This window comes from Hyperolius riggenbachi, chromosome 1 (genome assembly GCF_040937935.1).
Source record: "Hyperolius riggenbachi isolate aHypRig1 chromosome 1, aHypRig1.pri, whole genome shotgun sequence".
Taxonomy (NCBI): Eukaryota; Metazoa; Chordata; class Amphibia; order Anura; family Hyperoliidae; genus Hyperolius; species Hyperolius riggenbachi.
In genome coordinates this window covers 146762370-146786763 of record NC_090646.1, presented here as the reverse complement: position 1 = coordinate 146786763, position 24394 = coordinate 146762370, and the positions used below count along the sequence as shown (strand labels likewise).

Sequence of the window (24394 nt, the reverse complement as noted above, 5' to 3'; positions counted from 1 at the left end):
CCTCATGACTGCTGAATTTGTCTTGTTGGGGGCCTCATGGTTACTGGATTTGTCTTGTTGGTGGCCTCATGATTGCTGAATTTGTCTTGTTGGTGGCCTCATGATTGCTGAATTTGTCTTGTTGGTGGCCTCATGATTTGTTGGGTGCCTCACGATTTCTGAATTTGTCTTGTTGGGGGCCTCATGATTGCTGAATTTGTCTTGTTGGGGGCCTCATGATTGCTAACTGTGAGACTATGGGAAAAGCTGAATCATAATCATATGAGACAATAGCCTTAAACCTACTTTTTTAGCCTTTTAAAACAGAAAATTAAAACTAAAACAATACATTTTTCAGGAGTAGGATGGATGAGTTGTTAATCTTCACAGTTTATTTTCAATTTGGATTTTCCATAATGTTCACTATGAGTTAAAATGTTTGTATTTAGTTTAAATTGCTGTTGGCGCTTTGCGATAGATAAGTGACTTTTGGGTTGCAGTTTGGGCACTCGGCCTCCAAAAGGTTCACCACCACTGTCCTAATCTAATGTCCCACCATTGCTAAGTTCATGTAAATTTGTCTCCACCTGTGACCACACCCACATTTTGGTCCATGACCACACCCATTTTTCAGCGCAGCCGCACAATGTAGCCCCATTTTTCGGCTAAGCGCGCCGCATATTGTCTTCCTGTTTGGGGGGGGGGGGGGGGGGGGTGTCTGTGGATAATCAGCACTGGGTGCCAAATACCCTGGATCAAATCGATCGAAATCAAATTAAATCGTCCGAGCATCGATTTGCGGCCTATCGATCAATGTCTGAATTCGACCATTGTATGGCCCTTTACAATGCAAGTGATGATGTGTGATTATCGCTTCCAAACAGAGCAGGATCATCCACCAGGTGCTTGGGGCCTAGTGGGTGTGAAGGGGCCCACCTGCCGCCTTCTCCAACCTCTTACCACTTCTGCTTACCAAAAAGACCACAAGGAAGCCCCAAATCTACTACATTACCCAGGGCCCCATCTCTGCTTCCAAGGATTAGATGGGCATGTTATTTATCACAAGGAAGTCATACACAGCCTGCTTCTGTGAAATTAGGCTGCATGTTTAAACTTTTCCTCACCGGCAGCACTGAAATCTGTGCCATAATTTACAAACAGCACACAGAGCCCTTTTCCACTGTGAAACGCGAGCACGCTGTGATGCACTTTCACTCATTTTTTCAATACTCTAGTGGGATTTATGACAGGAGAAACACATTCTGAATAACTGTAATTCTATGCTATACAATTTTTCTGCTTTTTACAGAAGAGCAAATGCATGGAAAAGGGAGCAGAGAGCGGAGCTGCGGTGTGGGACATGCCAGCTGCAAGGGGCTAGAGGAAGCCCCAGATAAGTAGATCGGGGGGTAAGAGAGATTGCCTGATGATAACCCCTTTTTCGCATGGTGCTTGGGGTAGTCAAAGTCTATGGGCAACGGCCGCAGCGCACATCTTGTAAACGATGTAGGAAGTGCATGTGTGGACTGATGGGAATCCCAGTGACGTACTTCCTGTACAGTAGGGAGTATGTCATTGAATGACGGGTGGCGCTATGCATCTGACCCTGTTGGCGCACTCTGCCGCAGGGACATATGATTGTCGTTTTTAGCGTTGTGACAAGATGTGGCAGGAGCATCGTATTCCATTGCAATGCAAAAAACGTGTAAAACCACCCTAAATGACTAACTGTACAATATTTCTTTGGAAGCTTTCAGAATATTAAGTTTATTGTTCAGGAATGTTACAGAACTGGATTAGTATGGTTCTGATTACGGTTCTGAACCAGTTCTTATCATGCCTTAAAGAGACTCCGTAACAAAAATTGCATCCTGTTTTTTATCATCCTACAAGTTCCAAAAGCTGCCAAGTTCTTCAGTGTTGTGGTTCTGCTATGAACTCCCCCATCCAGGCCCCTCTCTGCACACTGCCTGTGTGATATTTAGATTAGTGCAGCTTCTCTCTGTTCTATTATCTTTTACAAGCTGGATAAATCCTCCTCTGAGCTGGCTGGGCTTTCACATACTGAGGAATTACATACAGGCACAGCTGTCTGCACTCTGCAGGAAGAAATAGCCTGACACTTCAGTGGAAGATAGCTGCAGGGGGAAAGAAACACACAAATGATCTCTTGAGATTCAAAAGGAAGGGTGTATACAGGCTGCTTGTGTATGGATGTATTTTGTATGTGTGGACATACTGTACATCAATCTACTTCCTGTTTTGGTGGCCATTTTGTTTGTTTATAAACAAACTTTTAAAAACTGTTTTTAACCACTTTTAATGCGGCGAGGAGCGGCGAAATTGTGACAGAGGGTAATAGGAGATGTCCCCTAACGCACTGGTATGTTTACTTTTGTGCGATTTTAACAATACAGATTCTCTTTAAGAAGAAACATAAAGTTTTGAAAGCTTGCAAAGAAATCTTGTACTGTTAGTCATTAACGGTACCCAAAAAGGCAACTTTTGTTGTCATGTGTATGAACTGCTTGTGGTACATCTCAGATCATGCGATGACATTGAGACTTTCCAGCGTGCAATGCGCTGACTACAATCACAAGTCTTGCACCACTAAGCTTGTTGGAAGGCACACAATTAGCCGGCTTTTACGTTTAATCCACAGCATTCTGCAAAATAATTTTATTCCTTTATAGTGACTCCCTGTCTATTTGTCTACTTAACTTATCTACAGGAGGTTGCAGCAGAGGAGAACATGCTGCATCCTTACCTTTTTACATATCAAAAGCCCTGATGGCCCATGGACAAAAGAGGGGACACACAGAAAGCTCCAGTGTAGTGTTATAATTTAATTTACACAAGTTCTGTCTCTGCTGGCTCTTGACATTAGTAAGACTGGTAATGCATTAGATATGGGGCTGCATGCAGAAGCCTTATCAGCAGCGATCATTGCGCAAGGTGCCCATTCACACAGAAGATCCTCACCTCTTCTTTCACCCCTGATTACTGGGCTCACAATCACGTGTCTCTCAAGGGCCACGTGGATTAACAAAGCTGCTGTGCCCCCTGCCAGCCCCCAGCCACACATAGGGATTTCTGTTGTTTTAGGGCTGTCTCGCCTGGCTGATCACCCCTCCTTCACTATTCTCTCTGCTCCTAATCCCCAGAATAGAAGCTGAATGCACAGCGCTGATAAGTGATCGCTTTATAAGCCCAGCCTAGCTGGGAGAAGAGCTGCAGTGCAGTCTACCTGACCACACTACAGGACCATGGACATCAGCTTGATGGGGCCCGCCTGCATGATCTCCCTCAGAGGCTCAGCCAAAATCAAGGAGAGAAAAGTGAGTGATGTGTATGGGTACTGAGGACACTCAACTGCAGGGCTCTGTCTGACAGCTCTGTCACTCTTGCCTCACCCATGTCTCTGCCTGACCACTGTCACTCTTGCCTCACCCATGTCTCTGCCTGATCACTGTCACTCTTGCCTCATCCTTGACTCTGCTTGACCACTGTCACTCTTGCCTCATCCTTGACTCTGCCTGACCACTGTCACTCTTGCCTTCTCCCTTGTCTCTGCCTGACCACTGTCACTCTTGCCTTCTCCCTTGTCTCTGCCTAATCACTGTCACTCTTGCCTCATCCTTGACTCTGCCTGACCACTGTCACTCTTGCCCGACTCTTGTCTCTGCTTGATTACTATCACTCTTGCCTTACCCTTGTCTCTGCCTGATCACTGTCACTCTTGCCTCATCCTTGACTCAGCCTGATCACTGTCACTCTTGCCTCACCCTTTTGTCACACTTGCCTCATTCGTGTCTCTGCTTGACCACTATCACTATTTCCTTACCCTTGTCTCTGCCTGATGACTGTAACTCTTGCCTCATCCTTGTCTCTGCTTGACCACTGTCATTCTTGCCTCATCCTTGTCTCTGCCTGACCACTGTCACTCTTGCCTCATCCTTGTCTCTGCTTGACCACTATCACTCTTGAACAAGACAGGACACAGAACATTTATATTGCACTTTTCTCCTGGTAGACTCAAAACGCCAGAGCTGCAGCCACTTAGGTTGGTTTACTGAACAGGAAGATCTGAGATTCGAACTCTGGTCTCCTGTGTCAGAGGCAGAGCCCTTAACCAGTACACTATCCAGCCACTGTCACTCTTGCCTCACCTTTGTCTCTGCCTGATCACTGTCACTCTTGCCTCATGTTTGTCTCTGCCTGATTACTGTCACTCTTGCCTCATCCTTATATGTCTTTGTGTTTATTTCCAGAGAACCCCGGTCTCCCATAAGGTGATAGAGAAGAGGAGAAGAGACAGGATCAATCGCTGCCTCAGTGAACTTGGGAAGACTGTGCCCATGGCTCTTGCCAAGCAGGTCAGCAGCCCTGCCTAGTGAGCAATGTGCAATGAGCTTTAATCTACTATGATTTCTACTATATTTTATATTTTATCTACATATTACATTATACAATGTTTCCTGTACAGGATTATTATCCATGAGGGCTGTTTTTCTAAATAAGTGATTTACATCAACGTTCCTTTCAAACATTAAAGCGCAAACAAGTATATGTAAAGAGAAAATATGCAATAAATAAAACTGGATGTTTGAAGAAAACAGAATTTAAGGCTGATAATGCTCTGTCATTAGATAACCCCCATACAATGTTACATTGCAGTATGGTGGCGTAGGATAGCACTCTCGCCTTTCAGCGCTTGGTTCCCGGTTCGAGTCTCATCCAGGGCATTGGCTGCACAGAGTTTGTATGTTCTCCCTGTGTCTGTGTGGGTTTCCTCTGGGCACACCAATTTCCTTCCAAACAAACAAACAGATAAGTTATTCGGCTTCCTGCAAAAAAATTGGCCCTAGACTACCATACATACATAGACATATGACTATGGTAGGGAATAGATTGTGAGGCCCTCTGAGAGACAGTTAAGTAACAAGACAATATACTCTGTACAGCACTGCAGTCACTCAGATGTTGGCACTATATAAATACTAAATAATAATAATATTGCAGTGCTGTCATCACCACTGCTTCATCTCATGGCAAAGCATTTCCTCTTCTACACTCTATTGTGAAACACTCCCCTGAATATCCACCTGTTATATGCAATGCTACTTAACGTAATTTCTTTGTTTCCTTGTTCCATTCATACAGTATTTGTTAATTCTCAGTGGATCATTGTTTATAGCTGCAGTCATTTGTTAAGTATGCCTTGTACACAACGTCAATGCAGTGCCAAGTATATCACCAAATCCAATCCATCATGCTGTCCATCCCGGCAATTATCATTATTATATAGTATTTATATAGCACTGACATCTTCCGCAGCACTGTACAGAGCATATGGTCTTGTAAGTAATTCTCCCTCAGAGAAGCACCACAGTCACATATCCATTGTAGTCTACGGCCAATTTAGGGGTAGCCAAATAACTTATCTGTATGTTTTTTGGGATGTGGGAGGAAACCATAGTTCCCAGAGGAAACCCACACAGATACAGGGAGACCATCTAAATTCTCTTATATACAGTAGAAATATTACACTCCAATATATGCTTCCTTCAAATATCCAATTAGAGAAATAAAAATTGATGTACCATAGACCTTTGTAAAAGATACAGATGACATCTTATTTTTAGGTACATTCAGTTGTGGTGGAAGTTCCAAGGATCTCATGCTCTGTAATTGAGCCCTATAGCTGATCTACTACCTGTAGTAATATCTTCCCTTATATGCACTTTGTCAATCAGGCCACCCTCTTATAGCGCTCACTTTTTATAGCAGCGTTAGTAAGCTAAGGTAATAGGCGGTCATCAATATTTAAAACTATAAAAGTCCACCTAAAAATAATAATAATCCTAACATTTGTATATTTTATCTGAACAACAATTTCCTGTTATCTCAAATGTTAAGCAGACAAAGGAGAGTAGGGGAGGGTTTGGCTGTTTGCCCTCCATGCTTGTGATACCAGTGGACTCGGAGTTGCCACCAACCGTCGTACATTTCAACTAAGCAAGAAAGATTGTTCATCGCTGCCCTAAATGCAAAACATTTTCATAAAGACATAAAAAACTTTTAAATCTACATTCTGTTGGCTGAAAAACCGATTTATTTTTAATGCTGTGATCATATTTAGGCCTCTTTCACATTAGAAAATGTTTTAACGTGGACTAATGCACAGCATTGCAAAGTCTGTGCGACATTCACAGTGCACACGTTGCATTGTGTGTAACGTGTAGCAATATCTAGAAAGTGCTGTATGCTGTGAGTATAGCAATACATTTGGTGCTTTATGTGTGTTGCACATGCTCAGTATGGTTTTTTTAAAAAAAAAATGTTACGCATGCACCGTTTTCGTTCCATCAGTATGTGACGAAAACAGCGCACCAAGAGACACATAATGCAGTGCAAAAAAAAGTCCAATTTCATAACCTAAATGCGCTGCGCTAGAGGCACGTTGTGCGACTTTAATGTCGCATCAAACGCAAAGTCCCACTGTGAAAGAGGCCTTATGCTGGGTACACACGTTGCAATTTCCCGCGCGATTCGCGGGATCGAATCGATCGCGGGAAATCGAAACGTGTGTACCCAGCATTAAGGTACTATGTAATGCTGGGAATACACCATACAATTTTCTGTTAGATTCTTCTGTTAGATTTTCTGTTAGAATGCATAAAGATAAATTTCCAACATGTTGAACTTTATCTATCTGGCAGGTAAATCTAACAGAAAATTGTATGGTGTATTCCCAGCATTAGGTACCCACTTATGATGCAATCTTTTTTGTGCAATCTTACCAAATCTATGTAGTAGATGGGTAAACTGCACTTTGATTATTTTAGGTAGTCCCTTACATTATATAGAAATGGTAAGATTGGACAAAAAAGACTGTATCATTAGTGGGCACCCTTAAGGTGGCCACACACAATACAATTAAATTATCTGATTTTGCAGCAATTCAATAAAAACAATTGTTTTTGCAGAAAAATTAAAAGCTTTTTTTATTCGAGTAAAAAATTCCATTTGGATTTCCCGTTTTATTTTACTCGATCGGGAGTGGCGGAAATTTCTGATCAATATTTTGCAAGATTGTATGGTGTGTGGTAGATTGACAATTCTGTAATGTAGAGACGCAAGCAATTTTTTTCAGTGTTTTCAATCATTTTTTTCATAATTGGAAAAATATTGAAACCGTGTGGTACATTGGTCAGATTTTTCAAATGTTACAATCAATCAGAAAAATTAAGGCCTCTTTCACAGTGGGACGTTGCGTTTGATGCGACGTTAAAGTCGCACAACGTGCCTCTAATGCAGTAGGTTATGAAATTGGACGTTGTTTTGCACTGCGTTATGTGTCTCTTGGTGCGCCGTTTTAGTCGCATACTGATGGAATGAAAACGGCGCATGCGTTACATTTTTTAAAAAAAATTTACTGATCATGTGCAACACACATAACGCAGCAAATGTATTGCTAAACGCACAGCATACAGCACTTTCTAAATATTGCTACACGTTACACACAACGCAACGTGTTCACTGTGAATGTCACACAGACTTTGTATTGCTGTGTGTTAGTCTGCATTATAAATGTTTATAACGTTCGACTTTAACGTCCCACTGTGAAAGAGGCCTTATTCTTGAATTGAAAAGAAATGTAAAAATTGTATGGAGTGTGGCCACCTTAAGACTGATTATCAGTTAGGTAATTATGTTTTTGCATTTCCTATGCTCTGTGCCTGTCTGTGTATGAGGTGAAGAATTTCCTAACCAGATTATTATTTTATTTTCAGAACTCAGGAAAGCTAGAGAAAGCTGAGATTCTGGAGATGACTGTTCAGTACTTGAGAGCGTTACATGCCTCCGACTTCCCTCGAGGCCGGGACAAAGGTGAGGTATTCATTACACTAGTTACAAAGTTTTATTATTTTGACTTAATACTATTACACAAGTGAGCAGCACAGTCGCTTGGTTGTTACGTACTGTAGTTACATAGTTAGTTGGGTTGAAAAAAAGACATTCATCCATCAAGTTCAACCAGAAAATATGGTACAACAGTGCCCTGCACCCTCACATATATCAGTTGATCCAGAGGAAGGTGAAAAATCCTTACAAAGCTTAGACCAATTAACCCTAAAAGGGAAATATTTTCCCAACAGACTCCTGGACGCGATTAGATAAAATCCCTGGACCATTTGGAATTACCATTTGGAATTACTGAGTAACTATAGCCAGGGATGTCCTTCAATGCAAGGAAAGCTTTCAAGATTCCTTTAAATGCAGATATGGAATTGCCACAACTATTTCCTGTGGTAAAATATTCCACATTTCAATCATCTTTACAGTACAAAACCCATTTTAAATAACGATGGCAAAACTTTTTTCCTCCACTTTTTTTTTGTCCTTCATATAAGCCTAGGGACATTAAAGCTCATCTGCCAAGCTTTATATTGCCCTCTTATGTATTTATACATGTTAATTATTTAATCACCTCATAGAAAAAAAATCCAGAGGGACCAAAATAGTGCAGGACATGAAATGTCTTTTTACGATACTAATCTATTCATCATGGTATAAAAGTCAAGAATAGTAACAGTAAGTGTGGATTATTTCATTCAGTTCAGTTAGAAATAACTGTATTTTGTTGTATGGCTTTAAATAAGTCCTATATTATTGTTGCTCCCTGTTTTTTAAAGTACATCAGTCATGAAAAATCTGTGACTGCCATCTAGAGATGATAGTCTTCTGCCCTTAATGCTGATCCTCTGATGATAATAATTTGTAGGTCATTCACCCAGTCCAGGTGACCCAGTAAAGTTTACTGACATTCCTGAATTACACACCTGAAACAAGCATGTGGCTAAAATTGTCAGATTTTTGTCAGAAACACCTGATCTGCTGCATGCTTGTTCAGGGTCTATGGCTAAAAGTATTAGAGGCAGAGGAGTAACAGGACAGCCAAGCAACTGGCATTGGTTAGAAGGAAATAAAATAGCTGCCTCCATATTTCTCTCACTTCAGGTCCCCTGTAACCTCCATGTACATGTCACATCTAGTACTGATGTCTGTGTCATGGAAACAGAATATTGCAGAGGAATGGTAGAAATGTGATACCTGGAAAATATACATTTTAATCTAACTTACAGTATTTATCATGCCCTATCTATTCCTTGCTCATACAGTATCTAGGCCGATCTTACTGAAATTCCTACCAGACTGGGTTGTATGTCACTTGCATTGCTTCCATCTTTTTGTCTACAGTGGTATGATTAGATGAGATAAACAGTTTAGTCTCTGGTAATTTGCACTGATGGGATATGTACAGCATTGAACTAGTCTGACTGCATTTCAGGCATCCATTCACATGCAGGGAAGTTTATATTTGAGCAAGTGAATGAACCATTACCAGCCTTCTACTTCCCAGGGTTCAGAGGAGGAGGTGTAGACGTAGCTGCAGGAAGCAGGAAAGATAGATCCAAAAGCGAAAGGTCCACAACACACCATTAAATGCCCAAAAAATCTTTTATTGTGCAAAACATTGGCGACAGAAAGCCTTTCTGTCATTGATGTTTTGTGATTTTCACAATAAAAGACATTTTTGGCCTTTAATGGTGTGTTGCGGACCTTTCCTTTTTGAAGTTTCCATTTACTGAAATCTCTCTCTGTACCGACATAACGTTTTTGGTGCATGCGATTATCTTTGTATTGTCCAGACAGAATCCATATAATGTTGCTTTTTACATTAGGATGTGCTCCTCTATTCGATTTTATTACTGGACTATAATTGCAGAGCGCTAACTGAAATCGTTGTCTTCCAACAGATCTCCTATCAGAGTTTGCCAACTACTTTCACTATGGTTACCACGAGTGCATGAAAAACCTGGTCCACTACCTGACCACTGTGGAGAGAATGGAAACCAAGGACACCAAATATGCTCGCATTGTTGCCTTCCTTCAGTCTAAAGCCCACCTAACTACAGAGCCACTGTTCAGTTCTCTTCAGGAGGTAGACATGTCATGCCAGCTGCCTACCTCTCCGCCTGATTACCCAAGCCCTGGTGACTCTACATTCACACCAAGCCCAGGAGCTCCCTTCTCATGGCACAGCACTACCAGAAGCCCCACACTGAACTACCTCACATCAGCGGCTCCTATGCCTTTGCCATGCACCGCCCCACAACAGTCCCCGCATAGCAGCTTCCTGTCTCCAATGCAGACTCTGGACAGACATTACCTCAACTTGCTGGGTCACTCTCATACTAATAGTTTTAGTATGCACAATTCACAGCATCCTGCTGTTTTGTGACACAAAGGGTCAGAATATTTAAGTAATTAAGTATCAAATAGCTCAATCTCCTTGGAAAAAAAAGTAGCAGATTGATGAAGACACTCGCAAAGAAAACTGGATCAAAATTAGAGCAGTTTCCTGCAGCAACCAGTCAGGATATCTTCTTATGCAACACACGATTGGTTGCTGTGGGCCGCTCCTCCTATTTTACACTGGTTTTCTGTGCACCTGTGTTGCTAATATGCCATGGCCTATATCCTATTAATATTTCTCCTGAGTTTTCTCCAGCTTTTTCCAATGAGATATATTCAAACTGTTTTAATAATACATATTTAAAGCTCACATCAAGCAAGAAATTAAAAAAAAGAAGTATTTTTTTTACCTACCAGTAATTTTTAGTACTTTTAAATTGCTAAATACTGAAAAGTAATTTTTTGATAATATGAAAAATGATCGACTGGGAGAAAACTGGGGAGAAAAGTAAACTGGATTAGGGACATTGGCGTCAATTCACCAGAGGTTACCAACCTATTTATCTCTTGGGAGGTAATTTACCTCCTGTGATATCTCCAAATAGCAATTCTCCAGAAGTATAGGGGAAAATATCGACAGAGAGAAATGCAAGAGATAAATGTGAGATAAGTATGAGATAAATAAGTGATAATTAGTAGTTAGTTTTTCTCCAAATCACAATTCACCAGGGAAGAAAGGGGGTGTGGCCATCGTTATTTTTTCATCTCTTTATCCCCTGAATGAACCTGGAAATATCGTGGTTTTCACACAGCAGCTGCTGCTGTGGAAGATGAAGCCTTTTGAGCTTACTCTGTTAGGCTTGGTGCACACCAAAAACCGCTAGCAGATCCGCAAAATGCTAGCAGATTTTGAAACGCTTTTTCTTATTTTTCTGTAGCGTTTCAGCTAGCATTTTGCGGTTTTGTGAAGCGTTTTTGGTGTAGTAGATTTCATGTATTGTTACAGTAAAGCTGTTACTGAACAGCTCCTGTAACAAAAACCGCCTGGCAAACCGCTCTGAAGAGAGGTTTTTCAGAGCGGTTTGCGTTTTTCCTATACTTAACATTGAGGCAGAAACGCCTCTGCAATCCAAAATCTGCAGCAGCCCGGGAGTATGCGTTTCTGCAAAACGCCTCCCGCTCTGGTGTGCACCAGCCCATTGAAATACATTACCCAAGCGTATCCGCAGCTGCAAGCGGATCGCAAAACGCAGCCAAACCGCTCTGGTGTGCACTAGGCCTTAGAGCTTGCTTCTATTATGAAGAGACGAAGGCGCAGGAGGAGGGTCTGTTTAATCGCCCCTCGTATTTTTCGTGAGAGAACAGTTCTTGATAATCTTACTGAGACAGAGGTGGTGAAGAAGTTCAGACTGACTCATGATATGATTTATGATATGATCCGGCAGTAAAAGGCGGGAATACTCTGGTCAGGTAGTGGTAAAACTCCGCCTCCTACCCACAATGCTTCACTTTCAAGCTTACAGAGAGGAAAAGTATCCCATGTAAATCATTAATACCGATTACCTAACTCTCTGTTTTCTCACACTTTCCTCATGCATATCTCTCCATTATCCCCTGCTATCGAACACTTTTCTCTCTGTCCTCTCACACTGGTGAATTGACTCCAATGTCTGTATTGCTAGAAGCAACCAGTCAGATAACCACTCTTCCTTTCAGTTTTGTACCAATTTGACCCAAGACAAAATCTGTGTATTCTCTTAACCAATCTATGTCCATATAGCACAGTAGTGTAAGTAAAAACTTTAGAGTACAGTATTCTCTTGAGTGCATTTCATCAGCTGTCTAGGTTTCAGGTATGGGGAAATCAGAGGTCCCGACAGTGGAGGAACTAGTCGGACATGCAAGGGCTTCCTATACTACTGTATCGCTCTACGTTCAGGCTAAATACTGTCTTGCTATCAGATCTGTCTGATCTGCCCAATGAACTATGTTTATTGTTTGTGTTTATCAATGTGTCCGTTTCACATGTGTCTTTCCATCAACAAGCCCTGGATAGAAAGCTACATGTAGTGGTAGTAATCTGATAAAGTGTCCCTACTGTGGCTCCCTTTAGGATGAGCCGCTGCCTTGTATAATATGCCTTTTGTCTTCACTGCAACGGCAGACATCAGGAAATATTTTTACTAAGTAAATACTTGTAAATTTATAACTTGGTTATTATAATTTATTATTTTTTTCTGTGGAAGCACTCTTTGTAAATGTAGCTGTATTTATAATATACAATTTGTAATAAAAGTTTATCCTTTCAGTAAACTGCTTATAGTTTTTTTTTGAAATCTGTATATTTAATGTGCACCAGTCTGTCACCAGTAAAGCTCATGGATGTGGGGCAGTTTAGATAACTGAACATTTTCATCCAAATCTGTCACACTTTCTGATTGATATGTCAATGCAGTACATCATATAAAACTTGTGAATAAGAATCAGTCGCATGACATGGGAATATGGCCCATATGCAATTCAATTTTTCTCCTAAATTTTCTCCTAGGTGATATTTTCACACCTTGTCATAAAATGCTTTTTAAAGCACCAGCAACCAAGAAAATGCTCAATTTAATTTTGATAGTACTTTTTCACCAACTTTTAGGTACTTTTCCAATTGTGAAATGCTTAAAACTTATTTTAAAGACAATATAAAAATTATCTCCTAGGAGATGACTCAGGAGAAAAAGTTCATTGCATATGGGCCTAATGTCTTAGAATAGGTGACACAAGCATCTACGGTACTTATGGTTAGGGACTTTACTACTCCATGGATGCCATGGGAGACAGCAAATTACAGTCTGGAGGTATTAGAGTAATATTTCCTGCCATATTATGGTGCCTGAATGATCCTTCTCTAGTGATTGTAAGCCTTTGGGCCTGTTCACACTGCACACGTTTCCAGCCGCGTTTTGGAAACGCGTGCAGGTGGCCGACACGCACGACATCAGACATTGCATAGAGTGCAATGTCTGATGTTCACACTGCATGCGTTCCGGACCTGTGCAGTCCGGGAACGCATGCTGCACGCAGATTTTGCCAAAACGCGTGGCTGTCCCATTCACTTTTCAGTGATGGGATCAGCCACGCAACGCACACAAACACGGATGGCCATGCGTTCGTACGCGTTGCGGTCCGCACGCGTTCCGCACGCATGGCCATTCGCATTTGTGATCTGAACGGGCCCTTTGGAAGGGCCCTCCATTCTGGTATATTGTACCTGATTGTGTACTCTGACCACAGAATAATGTGATCGTGTATTAATCGGGACCACTACCCCAGCGTATGATCTGGCATTGTGTGTCTTACTGCTCATTACCTGTATTGTGTTGTCTGTCACCTCTGTTATCACTGTCTATAACCTTATCTAAAATAAATAATAACAGTGTGTCCAAGCATAAACTCTAACTATCAATTTAGATTACATTTGAATTATTATTTAATATTTAAAGAGGAACTGTAACCAAGGATTGAACTTCATTTCATTCAGTAGCTTACAACCTCTTTCCCATGAAAAATCTTTACCTTTTTCTCAAATAGATCATGGGGGGGGGGGGGGGGGGGGGGGTCTGTATGGCTGATATTGTGGTGAAGCCCCTCCCACAGTGTGATGCCATGACCAAGGTCCTGACAGTTTGCTTTCTGTGAACCTCGTTGCATTGTGGGAAATAATGGGTTTTTACAACTGCCAAGCAAAGAATCTCCCTCTCTGCATAGAACTCTCAGTAACTAACATTCTGTACAGATCACCTGGCAGAACTAAAGATGTCACCACCTGTGATAAATTTAAAAATGTAAATCAAGGAGAGGCAAGATTTTACAACGGGCAAGTACTGGCTAAATAATCTATACATTAATATTGTAAACAATAAGCAATTTTATTAATTATGTTATGCTAGGTACACACGATACAATTTTCTGTCAGCTTTACCTGCTAGGTCGATTTTTTCCAATATGTCCGATCTGAACTTCCACAGATTTTCTGAAGTGAACAGCAAATCAATCAGAAAATCGATCGAAATTCAGATCGGACATGTTGGAAAAAATCAATCTGGCAGGTAAATTTGACAGAAAAAATTGTTTGTACCTCGCATTAGTTTTACTACTGTTCCTCTTTAAAACCATGACAACAAAACATTTGACTCCCTTATTTTCTCTTAAACATGACAGTAATAGTGTCTATGAGCAGAAGAATACAACAAGAGATGTCCCTCCCAACATATTATTCTCAGGATCTTTTGGACATGCATTATTTTTCTCCCCCTGCATTAGGTCTGCCCTTGCAAATGTTCATAGGCATGAATATGCACATACAGATAATCCTGGGTGGCAATTTAATGAATGGGTGACATTAATGGTCATTGAGCCATCATCATGCAGTGCCCGTAGGTCTGGACACCAACTAACATCTACTGGTCACTTAAGGTAGGGCGCCTTGTAAAATAAGGAAGCATTGAATCAGGTATAAAAAGATTCTCTGACAAAACAACTGATGGCCTCTCTTACCAGGACATGGACATTGTACAACATCTATAACTCGAGCACTGATCTACTTCTGTAACTGGTGACAGGAGCTCCCTGCCCAGCAGGGCCACACCTCCTGCATCAGACCCTTTGCTAATAACCATGTGTGTCTCGTGCACCTCTGCATTGGTTATTATTCGGAATCTCAGCACAATCCCTCCAGTCTCAGTCCTTCAGTCCCGGGCAAAAGTCGAACCTGAAAGTTTAGGCTTTGCACACACAAAAAAAGATTTAGAATGTTAGATCAGCTTAGCAGGGGGAGACTGATTCAAACCAGATTGTGATTAAACATGTTTTCCCTACTCCCACAATACATGAATAGATTTATCTGTATTCCCCTTTTTTTACTCTTTGCTTCTTTTCTTTAAATAAGTTGTGTATGGCCGATTTCCAATCAAATCCCCAAAAAGAAAAAAGGAAGAAAGAAAGGAAAAAGCTGGCAGTGTTTTTTTTTTCAGGAGCTAATTCATTGCAATGGCCCTGAAAGGCACAATCCCTTGTTTCTTGGGTTTCACCCTTGAGTAAGCAAGAATAAATATAATCATCTCCATGAAATCAAAGGTTCTACACTGTTCTGTGAAACAAAGCTACATGGTCCTCTTGTTACCAGGCTAGGAGTCTTAAGCATACGTAGGGCTCCCCTCCTTTGCCGTAATACAGAGCTCACTTGAGCTCCCAAGCGTTATTGAACAAACAGATACCATGTTGTAGTCACACCAGCGCTCTTCTGTCTTAAAGCCACTGGGACCTCATATAGAAAAGCAATTGCAGGTGCTTCCCTTGCAGCTGCCTGTAGAGCAAATACAGTAATCTCTTTCTTGACCAAGACTAGGGAAATGGGTGCCTTAAAGATGCGCGGGAGGAGAACTGCATCCACCGTCAATATTGTTCAGAAAACATCATTTATGCACATCACAATGCTTTATTATGAAGACACAGTTCTATTCATACCATAAAGCACCATGGTCATAACACACTTTTTAAATGTCATATATATTATTAGTATTATTATTTATATTGCGCCAACATCTTCTGCAGCGCTTTAAGGAGTATAAAGTCACTAAAAGTCCCTCAGAGGAGCTCACAATCTAATCCCTACCATTGTGATATGTCTATCATGGTCTAGGGCCAATTTAGAGAAAAACCAATTAAATTCTCTGGGATGTATTAGGAAACCCACTCGGACACAGGGAGAACATACAAACTGCTTGCAAATAGTGCCCTGGTTAGATCTGAACCAGGACCCAGCACTACAAGTCAAGAGTGCTCTCCACTACGCCATCATGCTGTCCAAATAAATGCCATTGTATAATCTTAATCACAATACAACGGGACCAGGCAAATGCTTATGTCTTATCAAGGATCATGTCTGATCGTTTTTTAACAACAGTCATGCAGCTATTTCTGAAAGTTAGCCAGAACAAGACTGGACACAGGACATTTATATTGCACTTTTCTCCTGGCGGACTCAAAACACCAGAGCTGCAGCCAATTAGGCTCGCTCTGTAGGCAGTAACAGTGCCCAAGTCTTGCCCAAGTTCTCATACTGAAAAATGTGCTGGCTTACTGAACAGGAAGAGCCGAGATTTGAACCTTGGTCCCCTGTGTCAGTGGCAGAACCCTTAACCAGTACACTATCTATCCAATCACTGTGACATCAGTTCTTCATCACCAAACAGAAACTTTGCTTATGTAATGATGATTTTGAAGGAGGCAATGTGTTGGTGTAGCACACAATGAAAACTAATGGAGCCATACATTTGAAGCAGTTAGGTGGGCCCACGGCAAAAAGTGGTGAAAGAACTGCAACACACCGTATTGTGGCAACTGCCTTCAATTGTGTATGTGTATATGGGCCATAACGGCTTTTCCCACTGAGTTCACTGCATTGACAGCAGCACCTCATAACCACTGACAGGCCCACTGTAAATGCCTAGGCCCTGTATGCAATTTCCCAGCCATTATACATAACTATCAATGTAACCCTGTCGTAAGGCAGCACAGACAGCCTCAGGGGCCGTCCTCCCAACCCTCCCACAGAGCTGAACTTTAAATTGCTATGGGAAGATCTTGTAATAAATGAAAGGATAAAAATGTGCTCAAATGTGATGCAATTCACCTTTTTTCTTGATTTTTTTCCTAGGTGATATTTTCACATGTTGTCATAAAATAATTTTGATAGCACTTTTTCACCAACTTTTAGGTACTTTTTCAATTATAAAATGCTGAAACATTATTTTAAGGAGAATATTAAAATTTAAGTAAACTGCATACAGGCCCAGGATTTTTTATTTAAGTTTTTGAACTGTGTTGTGTGGAGGGATTAGAAACATTGAGGGAATGTGTACCCATTGGAAAGTTTTCACGGCTCTGCATGGTACTGACTGCAGTGCTTGTGTGAGGATTTGGCGGTGGGGGGGGGGGACAATGGTTCTCCAAATGCCTGCACCATAACTCCCATCCTGCTCCCTAACCCCCCACTCCCCACTCTTTTACCCTTACAACACTACCCTACCACCCCCTGAAAACCCAGCCCAACCCCCAGACAAACACCACCAAGACTATCTGCAATTTCCCCCCTCTCCCCCCCATAGAAGTGCGGCTTTATGGCACTTTTGCGGGTACAGGCACATCTGCACAGTAAGCCGAAGCCCCGCCATCCTCTACACTACACAGGCACAGTACATCTGTGGACGTACACAAAGGGGAGAGAGCAGCCCTGCAAGAGCAGTGGTGGGATTGATGAGGGAATGGGAATCCTCTGGAGGATCCAGAGGCTTCTTTCATCTTAGGCAAGTATCTAACTGTAGTTTTTTATCCACCTTGGGTTTGCTTTTAGACTACATTCTAAAGGTGGCCACACACGATACAATAAAATGATCTGATTTTACGTTAATTCAATAAAAACGATCGGATTTCCCAAAAAAATCGAAAGCTTTTTTTTTTCATTCGCCTGAAAAATCCAATCGGATTTCCCGTTTTCTTCGATTTTAATCGATCCGGAATGCCATATATTTTTTTTCAATCTTTCTAAAGGTGGCCACACACCATACAATTTTTTAAATATCTGTTCAATTTAAGAATTGCAATCAATTTTTCTGACTGATTGTAACATTTCAAAAATGTACCACACACCTATGTTCAATTTTTCCCCCAATTATGATAAAAATGATTGAAAATTCAGACAAAATTGCTAGGGTGTGTATATTTATAAATTGACAATCCAACACACATCACACAATCTTTGGAAAGATTGAAGAAAAATATCTGGCATTCCGGATCGATTAAAATCGAAGAAAACAGGAAATCCGATCAGATTTTTCAGTCGAATGAAAAAAAAAAGCTTTCGATTTTTTCGGGAGATCCGATCGTTTTTATCGAATTACTGTAAAATCGGATCATTTTATTGTATCGTGTGTGGCCACCTTTAGGAGCACCCATGACAGTCTGATATAAAATCTGCTTTGCTGAGCTGCAAAACAGAGTGAATGACATTTGAAACTTTTTGGTGCTAAAACCTTATCAGCATTTTTTCCTTAGCCAGATAAAGGTGTTCTATCTTCTATCTATTTAATTTTAGGAAATAGGGTGAATTCACTTACTCCATAAGCTTATTTGTATACATAGCAGATCTAGTTTTTTAACATGATCTCCAGGAAAACAGAAAGGGACTTCAGACAATTACTTATTAGGACTAGTACTATATGTACTTATGCTTAACTCGTCATGTCACATGTCAGTTCAAGTATGCTTAAAGGGACGCTGAGCAGTGCCCTGGAAAATAAATTTGGACTTACCTGGGGCTTCCTCCAGCCCCCCCCCCCCCATAGGCCGCAAGGTCCCTCGGCATCTTCTTCTTACTTCCCCGTTCCCGCTGGTGGCTCCGGTAATCCGGTAACTTTGGCTGAAGTTACGCGTACGCGCCATCATGTTGGTTGCCGTAAGAGTCCTGCACATGTGTGGTTCAGTCTTTAGAGAACCGCGCAGTCTTTAGACTCTTATGGTGACCAACCTGATGACGCGCAGGATGTAGATGGGTGCGCACGCGAAGTTGCCAGATTACCGAAACCACCAGCAGGACCACGGAAAGGAAGAAGAGGATGCCGAGGGACTTTGCAGCGTATGGGGGGCTGGAGGAAGCCCCAGGTAAGTCCAATTTTCTTTTTCAGTGCAATGCTCAGGGTCCCTTTAAAGGGAAACTTAAGTCAAGTATAAAAAATGAGATTTACTCACCTGGGGCTTCCCTCAGCCCCCAGCATCCGATCGGTGCCCTCGCAGCCCCGCTCTGACGCTCCAGGACCCGCCGGCGAACACTTCCGGTTTCGCCGTCACCGGCCGACAGGCATGGGAACGCGAGTGATTCTTCGCGTTCCCAGCCTGAATTTCACCCCCTATGCTGCTATTGCGGCCAGCTGGTGATGGCCAAACCGGAAATGTTCGCCGGCGGGTCCTGGAGCGTCAGAGCGGGGCTGCGAGGGCACTGATCGGCTGCTGGGGGCTGAGGGAAGCCCCAGGTGAGTAAATCTCATTTTTTATACTTGACTTAAGTTTCCCTTTAACACTGACCTATTCAACTTCCTGCTAAGTAGCTATACATACATTTCCATACTTAAACAACAATGAGTTGGGCATGTAAGCCTGGGGGAAAAAACAGATGCTTATTACTGTTAATACAGCTGGGGGACACTAAAGGCCTTCTTCACACTCTGGAAACAAGAATGTTGACAAAGAAGTAAAAACAAATGTGGGGCAAGAAGTAGAAGAATAAAAAAAAACAGTAAAATTAACTTGAACCCTGAAAGCCCTTTTCAAGTACAATTTATTTGTATCATTTCCACTGAACCAGGATGATATACAGATCTTTAGTTTGTGCCTTAGATGTCCCAAACTTAACTAATTGAGGTTTGCCTCTTTGCTTTGTATTGTCAAGTGCCGTCACCTATGTTACTAAGATAATTCCTGACCGAGTATGGGGCCTTTCAGACAAACGGCTAAATGACACGTTAAATGTGCCATTTAACTGCAAACATCCATCACAGAAACAGGAGCGACTGTTAAGCAGTAAAGTGCGCTGCTGTCAGCAGTTCATGTAAAAGAGCCTTATTTCTGCACATGGGCTGTGAACAGACATTTGGGATTCTGAGCTGCCCTTAGATTAGCATACTAATAATACTCTAAAATGAACAGTCACTCCAGAAAACCAGAGGCTTTTTAGCTGGAGATACAAAAATCAGAAATTTGGACTACTCCATACACAAAACTCTGGACTGTTGATGCAATTTTAGGACACATAATTAAAATAACTAAAATGGAAAAGTACATTTTAATAACAGTAAATTACAAAACGGCATATGTACTAATGTTAATAAAAAAAAATAAAGCGGGGTTACATTTTAAATGACATGCACAATACACCTTTAGTAGGAGTCTACAGAAAACTACACGCTAAATGTTAGAACAGATAAAAGCTAGGAAATAATGATAAAATAAATACCTTAAAGGAAAATCCACACATGAACTGCTGATACTCTTTGTGATTTTAATTTAGGAATATTCTGAAAGACGCTGGGAAGATAGTAGTGAGAGAAATGGGTGATGACATCTTACTGGTTACCCTTATCTATCATTTATATGATACATTCACTGCAGTGATGAAGTCAAATCCTGTAATGTGTCGAAGAAGTGGAATATTTTTTCACCTAATATGTTCAATACACAGACTTGGCTTCTGATGAGGAGAATGTCTGTTGTGTTTTATCCAGAACAGGTCCTAAAATTCATTTGACAGGTTCACTTAAATAATCTGGGGCAGAAAGGGGCAAGCAGTGGCTCTCCAACAATTGTGGTAGGTGAAGTCCCAGAGTCTAGCTCTGAAGCAGATGGACATCTATAAGTAGCTGGAGCTTAGTCATCATCAGGTTTGTTGGGGTCACGAATGATGTTTCTCATGGTGAAGTGGCCTCTACATAGTGTTTGACAGAGGTGTGCCGGACGTTTCCCTCTTACAAGTGTGCTCTAGAAAGGATTTGTAGTTGATGCGTCCATCCATGTTCTGGTCATACTTAGACATGATGTGATACACCTCATCTTCATCAAGAACAAAGTTGCAGAGCTTCAGGACGGATCTAAACTCAGGCAAGGATAAGTAGCCGCTGCTGTCCATATCCAGCTTCTTAAAGGCTCTGCGCAGAGTCTTCCACTCTCCTTGTAGCTGCATATTACAAGACATGGTTGGAGTATTTAAATCTGTCGTGCCAGCATTAAATATCCCCCTCCAGCCCCCTTTCCCAGGACAAGGCAAATTCTATATTTATATTAAAGAGAAACTGAAGAGAAACGATTGCATTGTTTCTGGGGCTACATTTAGTTACAGTACAAAATTATATTTTTGAGGTGCACAGAAAATGTAAAGCTATGCATCTTCTAAAAGCCCTGGGGATATCCTGGATGATGGTGGGATTTTATATACACATGAGGGTTTACCTTCAGTTGAATGGGCATTTAGGGCACTGTCACAGGTGCTAATGCAAATTTGCAGAAATTTAGCCTCCTGATAACTAGCGCCTGTCCAACCCAAAATGTTTAATTTTGAGAATTATTGTTTTGAAAATTATCATTTTGAAATTCATTTTGAGAATTATCATTTTGAAATTCATTTTGAGAATTATCATTTTGCAAATTATCACTTAGATTTTTTTTAATAATTTCAAAATTCATTTTGAGAATTATCATTTAGTAAATTACTGTTGTTAAATGTATTGTCTTACAAATGTATCTTTTTTTTTTTTTTTTACGTTATTTGTGGCGGAGGGAATGGGTTTTAAGATTAGGCATCAGAAAGGGGCATTTCAGGGTTAGGTGTCAGGAAGAGTGGTTTTAGGGTTAGGCATCAGGAAGGGGGTTTCAGGGATAGGCATCACCCGGGGGGTTATTTAGGGTGAGGTGTCAGGAAGGGGTTAGGCGTCAGGAAAGGTGGTTGTAGGGTGAGGCATCAGGAAGGGGGTTTAGAGTTAGGCATCAGGAAGGGGGGTTTTAGGGTTAGGCACCACTAGGCGAACACTGCAAATGCAGCGCAGGAAACTTGGGCACAGCCGGCGCCACCGCAGACCGTAATAGGAATTATGGCTATAGCGGCACACAGTCAGTAACTTCGGCGCCGTCAGAAAACGGAGCCAAAGTTACTTTGAAAATACTGTAATTTAGCCTCCAGCAATAGCTGGCAGCTGAATTTCATCATTCCCCACCATTCACGTGGACCTAGAGGGGGAATAGTATTTAACGCCAACGGGACTTGTGCAGCAGCAGGATAAGCCATACCGGCTGTATCCTGCACCCAAGTCTCCCAGCGGCGAATTCTTTCGGACGCCCACTAGGGGGGGTCTTAGGGTTAGGCATCAGTAGAGGGAAGGGAAGGTTCTGGGTGAGAGTAGAGTTAGGTTAATTTGTAGTAAAATCTCAGTAATATTTACCAATGTTTTACTATCCTCATTATGATGTAGATATTGATTTGTTTTCATGGTTATAGACAATATTTCACAATTTCAGCTTCACCCCACGCCCTTTTTAATACCGTTATTTTAACATACCGTATTTATAATTCTAACTAAGATTAAAAAAAACATTGTTATAAAGATATTTTACAATTTCGGCTTCACCCTGAGTCCTTTTTTCCTGGCGCCCTTATTTAGTGTATGTACTTTCTCACTAAAGCAGTGGTCCTCAAACTATGGCCCGCGGGCCGAATGCGAATTTTCACTGGCCCTCAAACACAAAATGTATTACTTATAGATGTGGCCCACTGCACCTTTAAATATCAGCGGCCCGCATATAGAATAGCAGTGCTGGCACCACCCATCCACATACTGTAGAAGCCAGCGAGCACTGTCTGGTGCACAAAGACGTTCTTTGGGCGCCGCTTGACTGAATGGCTGCTACTGGGAGTTCTCCCGGCATGATTGGGGGAATCAATACCTAGATTCCATGTAATGTTCTTCAACATCATTTTGTGCATGTTCCGCCCCCCAGCAGTCTGAAGTATGTTGAAAGGTTTGGAGACCCCTGCACTAGAGTGTTATGTTTCAATGGACAACATAATAACAACCACTAGGTGTAATTACCGGTATATTGTAATGGTACATTCACATCTGTGCTTTAGCAGTGCAGTGAGGCAGGATCTGACTGAATAATAATGCAAGCCATGCTGTGCGTTACTGGACAACGTGTGCGTTTAAGCCTCATTCACACTAGTGCGCTTCTGTCCGCTTTTCAGCAACATGTATCAATCTGTAACATTGATGTGCTGGAAAAAGCGGACAGAAGCGGACGAGGCCTCATTTCCACTTAGGGCCTGTTCATACTTGCTGCGTTTGTAGAACGCGTATAAATTCAAAGAAACGCAAGTTGAAAAACGCATGCGTTTTTCTTGCGTTTGAATGCGTTTTCTATTGCGTTTTGCACAAACACGTGACCCAGGGGAAAAAAAAGAATTATGGGAACCGCAGAGGAAAACGGACGCTAAAAACGCAATAGTACGCGTTTTTGATACGCGTCCATAGACTTTCATTGCGTCCGTTTCTATGCGTATCGCACAGAACTGCGTGCAGCAATGCGGATGAGAAACGTATGCGTCTCATACGCATACATGTGAACTAGCCCATTCAAAAGCATTAGGAGCCGTTTCTATGCGTTTTTGGTACCAGTACGCGTTCCCTGAAAACGGCTAGGAACGCATATAGTCTGAACAGGCCCTTAATGCGCTTTTGTCGGCTTCTGTCCACTTTTTCTTTCAGCACATCAATGTTACAGATTGATACATGTTGCTGACATGCGGACAAAAGCACATAGATGGAAACAAGGCCTTAGAGTTGCAGTGAAGCATGCGTCACATCACATGCATGCTGCACAATGCGAAAGCACAGATGAATAGTTATATTTGATTTGGGCACCAAGCATCAGGCCTAGGAAGTTTAACTGATACTGAATTCAATTAGAGTTCTTCTGAAACCCCTGACCTCACTGTACGCCACTTACCTACCCTATCCCTAACATCATACCCTACCTTAATTGTAACCCTCCCATTCCTAACATGACATTACCCCCTTTCCCCACTACTAATCCCCTCCAAAGAGCCCAAAAATTCACCTTAAAACTCTTCCTACTAAGAGCCTAAGATTAGCATTTTCATATCAGTTACGCCCATATCTATCTATCTATCTATCTATCTATCTATCTATCTATCTATCTATCTATCTATCTATCTATCTATCTATCTGTCTGGTAGTGTGTATGTGCAGAATGTCATTTTGCAGTGTTAAAGCGTGCATCCTGAATACAACATACAGCTTTTTTTGTGAGACAAATATGTTAACAAGGGCAGGTTTAGTATTCCCAGCCTTCTGAATAAGGGGAGTGACAGCAATAAATGCATAACGTGGTACTTTTCAGGGCACCCTATTTGACATTTTGTGCATGGTTAGTCATGCAGATAATATAGGCGGGTGCCCAATGCAAATGGCCAAGACCTCATATTTGTCCTCTGTTTATGTCTTTGTATTGATACAATACTTGAGCTAATCTCTCATTATGG

General features: G+C 41.5%; 2 protein-coding genes across 2 annotated transcripts in view; one reads left to right on the top strand and one right to left on the bottom strand.

Moving 5' to 3' along the window:
* Positions 1-3245: 3245 nt before the first annotated feature.
* HELT (helt bHLH transcription factor) lies at positions 3246-10288 on the top strand. The gene is made up of 4 exons (XM_068268784.1): positions 3246-3317; positions 4251-4355; positions 7776-7872; positions 9804-10288. Exons 1-4 carry the CDS (start codon positions 3246-3248, stop codon positions 10286-10288), a joined length of 759 nt encoding a protein of 252 aa, XP_068124885.1.
* Positions 10289-20159: 9871 nt separating this feature from the next.
* The window catches only part of LOC137546384 (EF-hand calcium-binding domain-containing protein 6-like), a 147987-nt gene continuing 143752 nt past the window's right edge, over positions 20160-24394 (bottom strand). The window contains exon 19 of the mRNA XM_068268771.1: positions 20160-21019. Coding sequence (XP_068124872.1) covers positions 20771-21019 — 249 coding nt within the window. The 3' untranslated portion in view covers positions 20160-20770. The remainder of the gene's footprint in view (positions 21020-24394) is intronic.

Bases quoted from the DNA above. Each gene is read 5' to 3' on its own strand.
- HELT (XM_068268784.1), top strand. From the start codon at position 3,246: ATGGACATCAGCTTGATGGGGCCCGCCTGCATGATCTCCCTCAGAGGC. The intron at 3,318-4,250 runs GTGAGTGATGTG...GTTTATTTCCAG, and splicing joins CCAAAATCAAGGAGAGAAAA to AGAACCCCGGTCTCCCATAA. The intron at 7,873-9,803 runs GTGAGGTATTCA...GTCTTCCAACAG, and splicing joins CCCTCGAGGCCGGGACAAAG to ATCTCCTATCAGAGTTTGCC.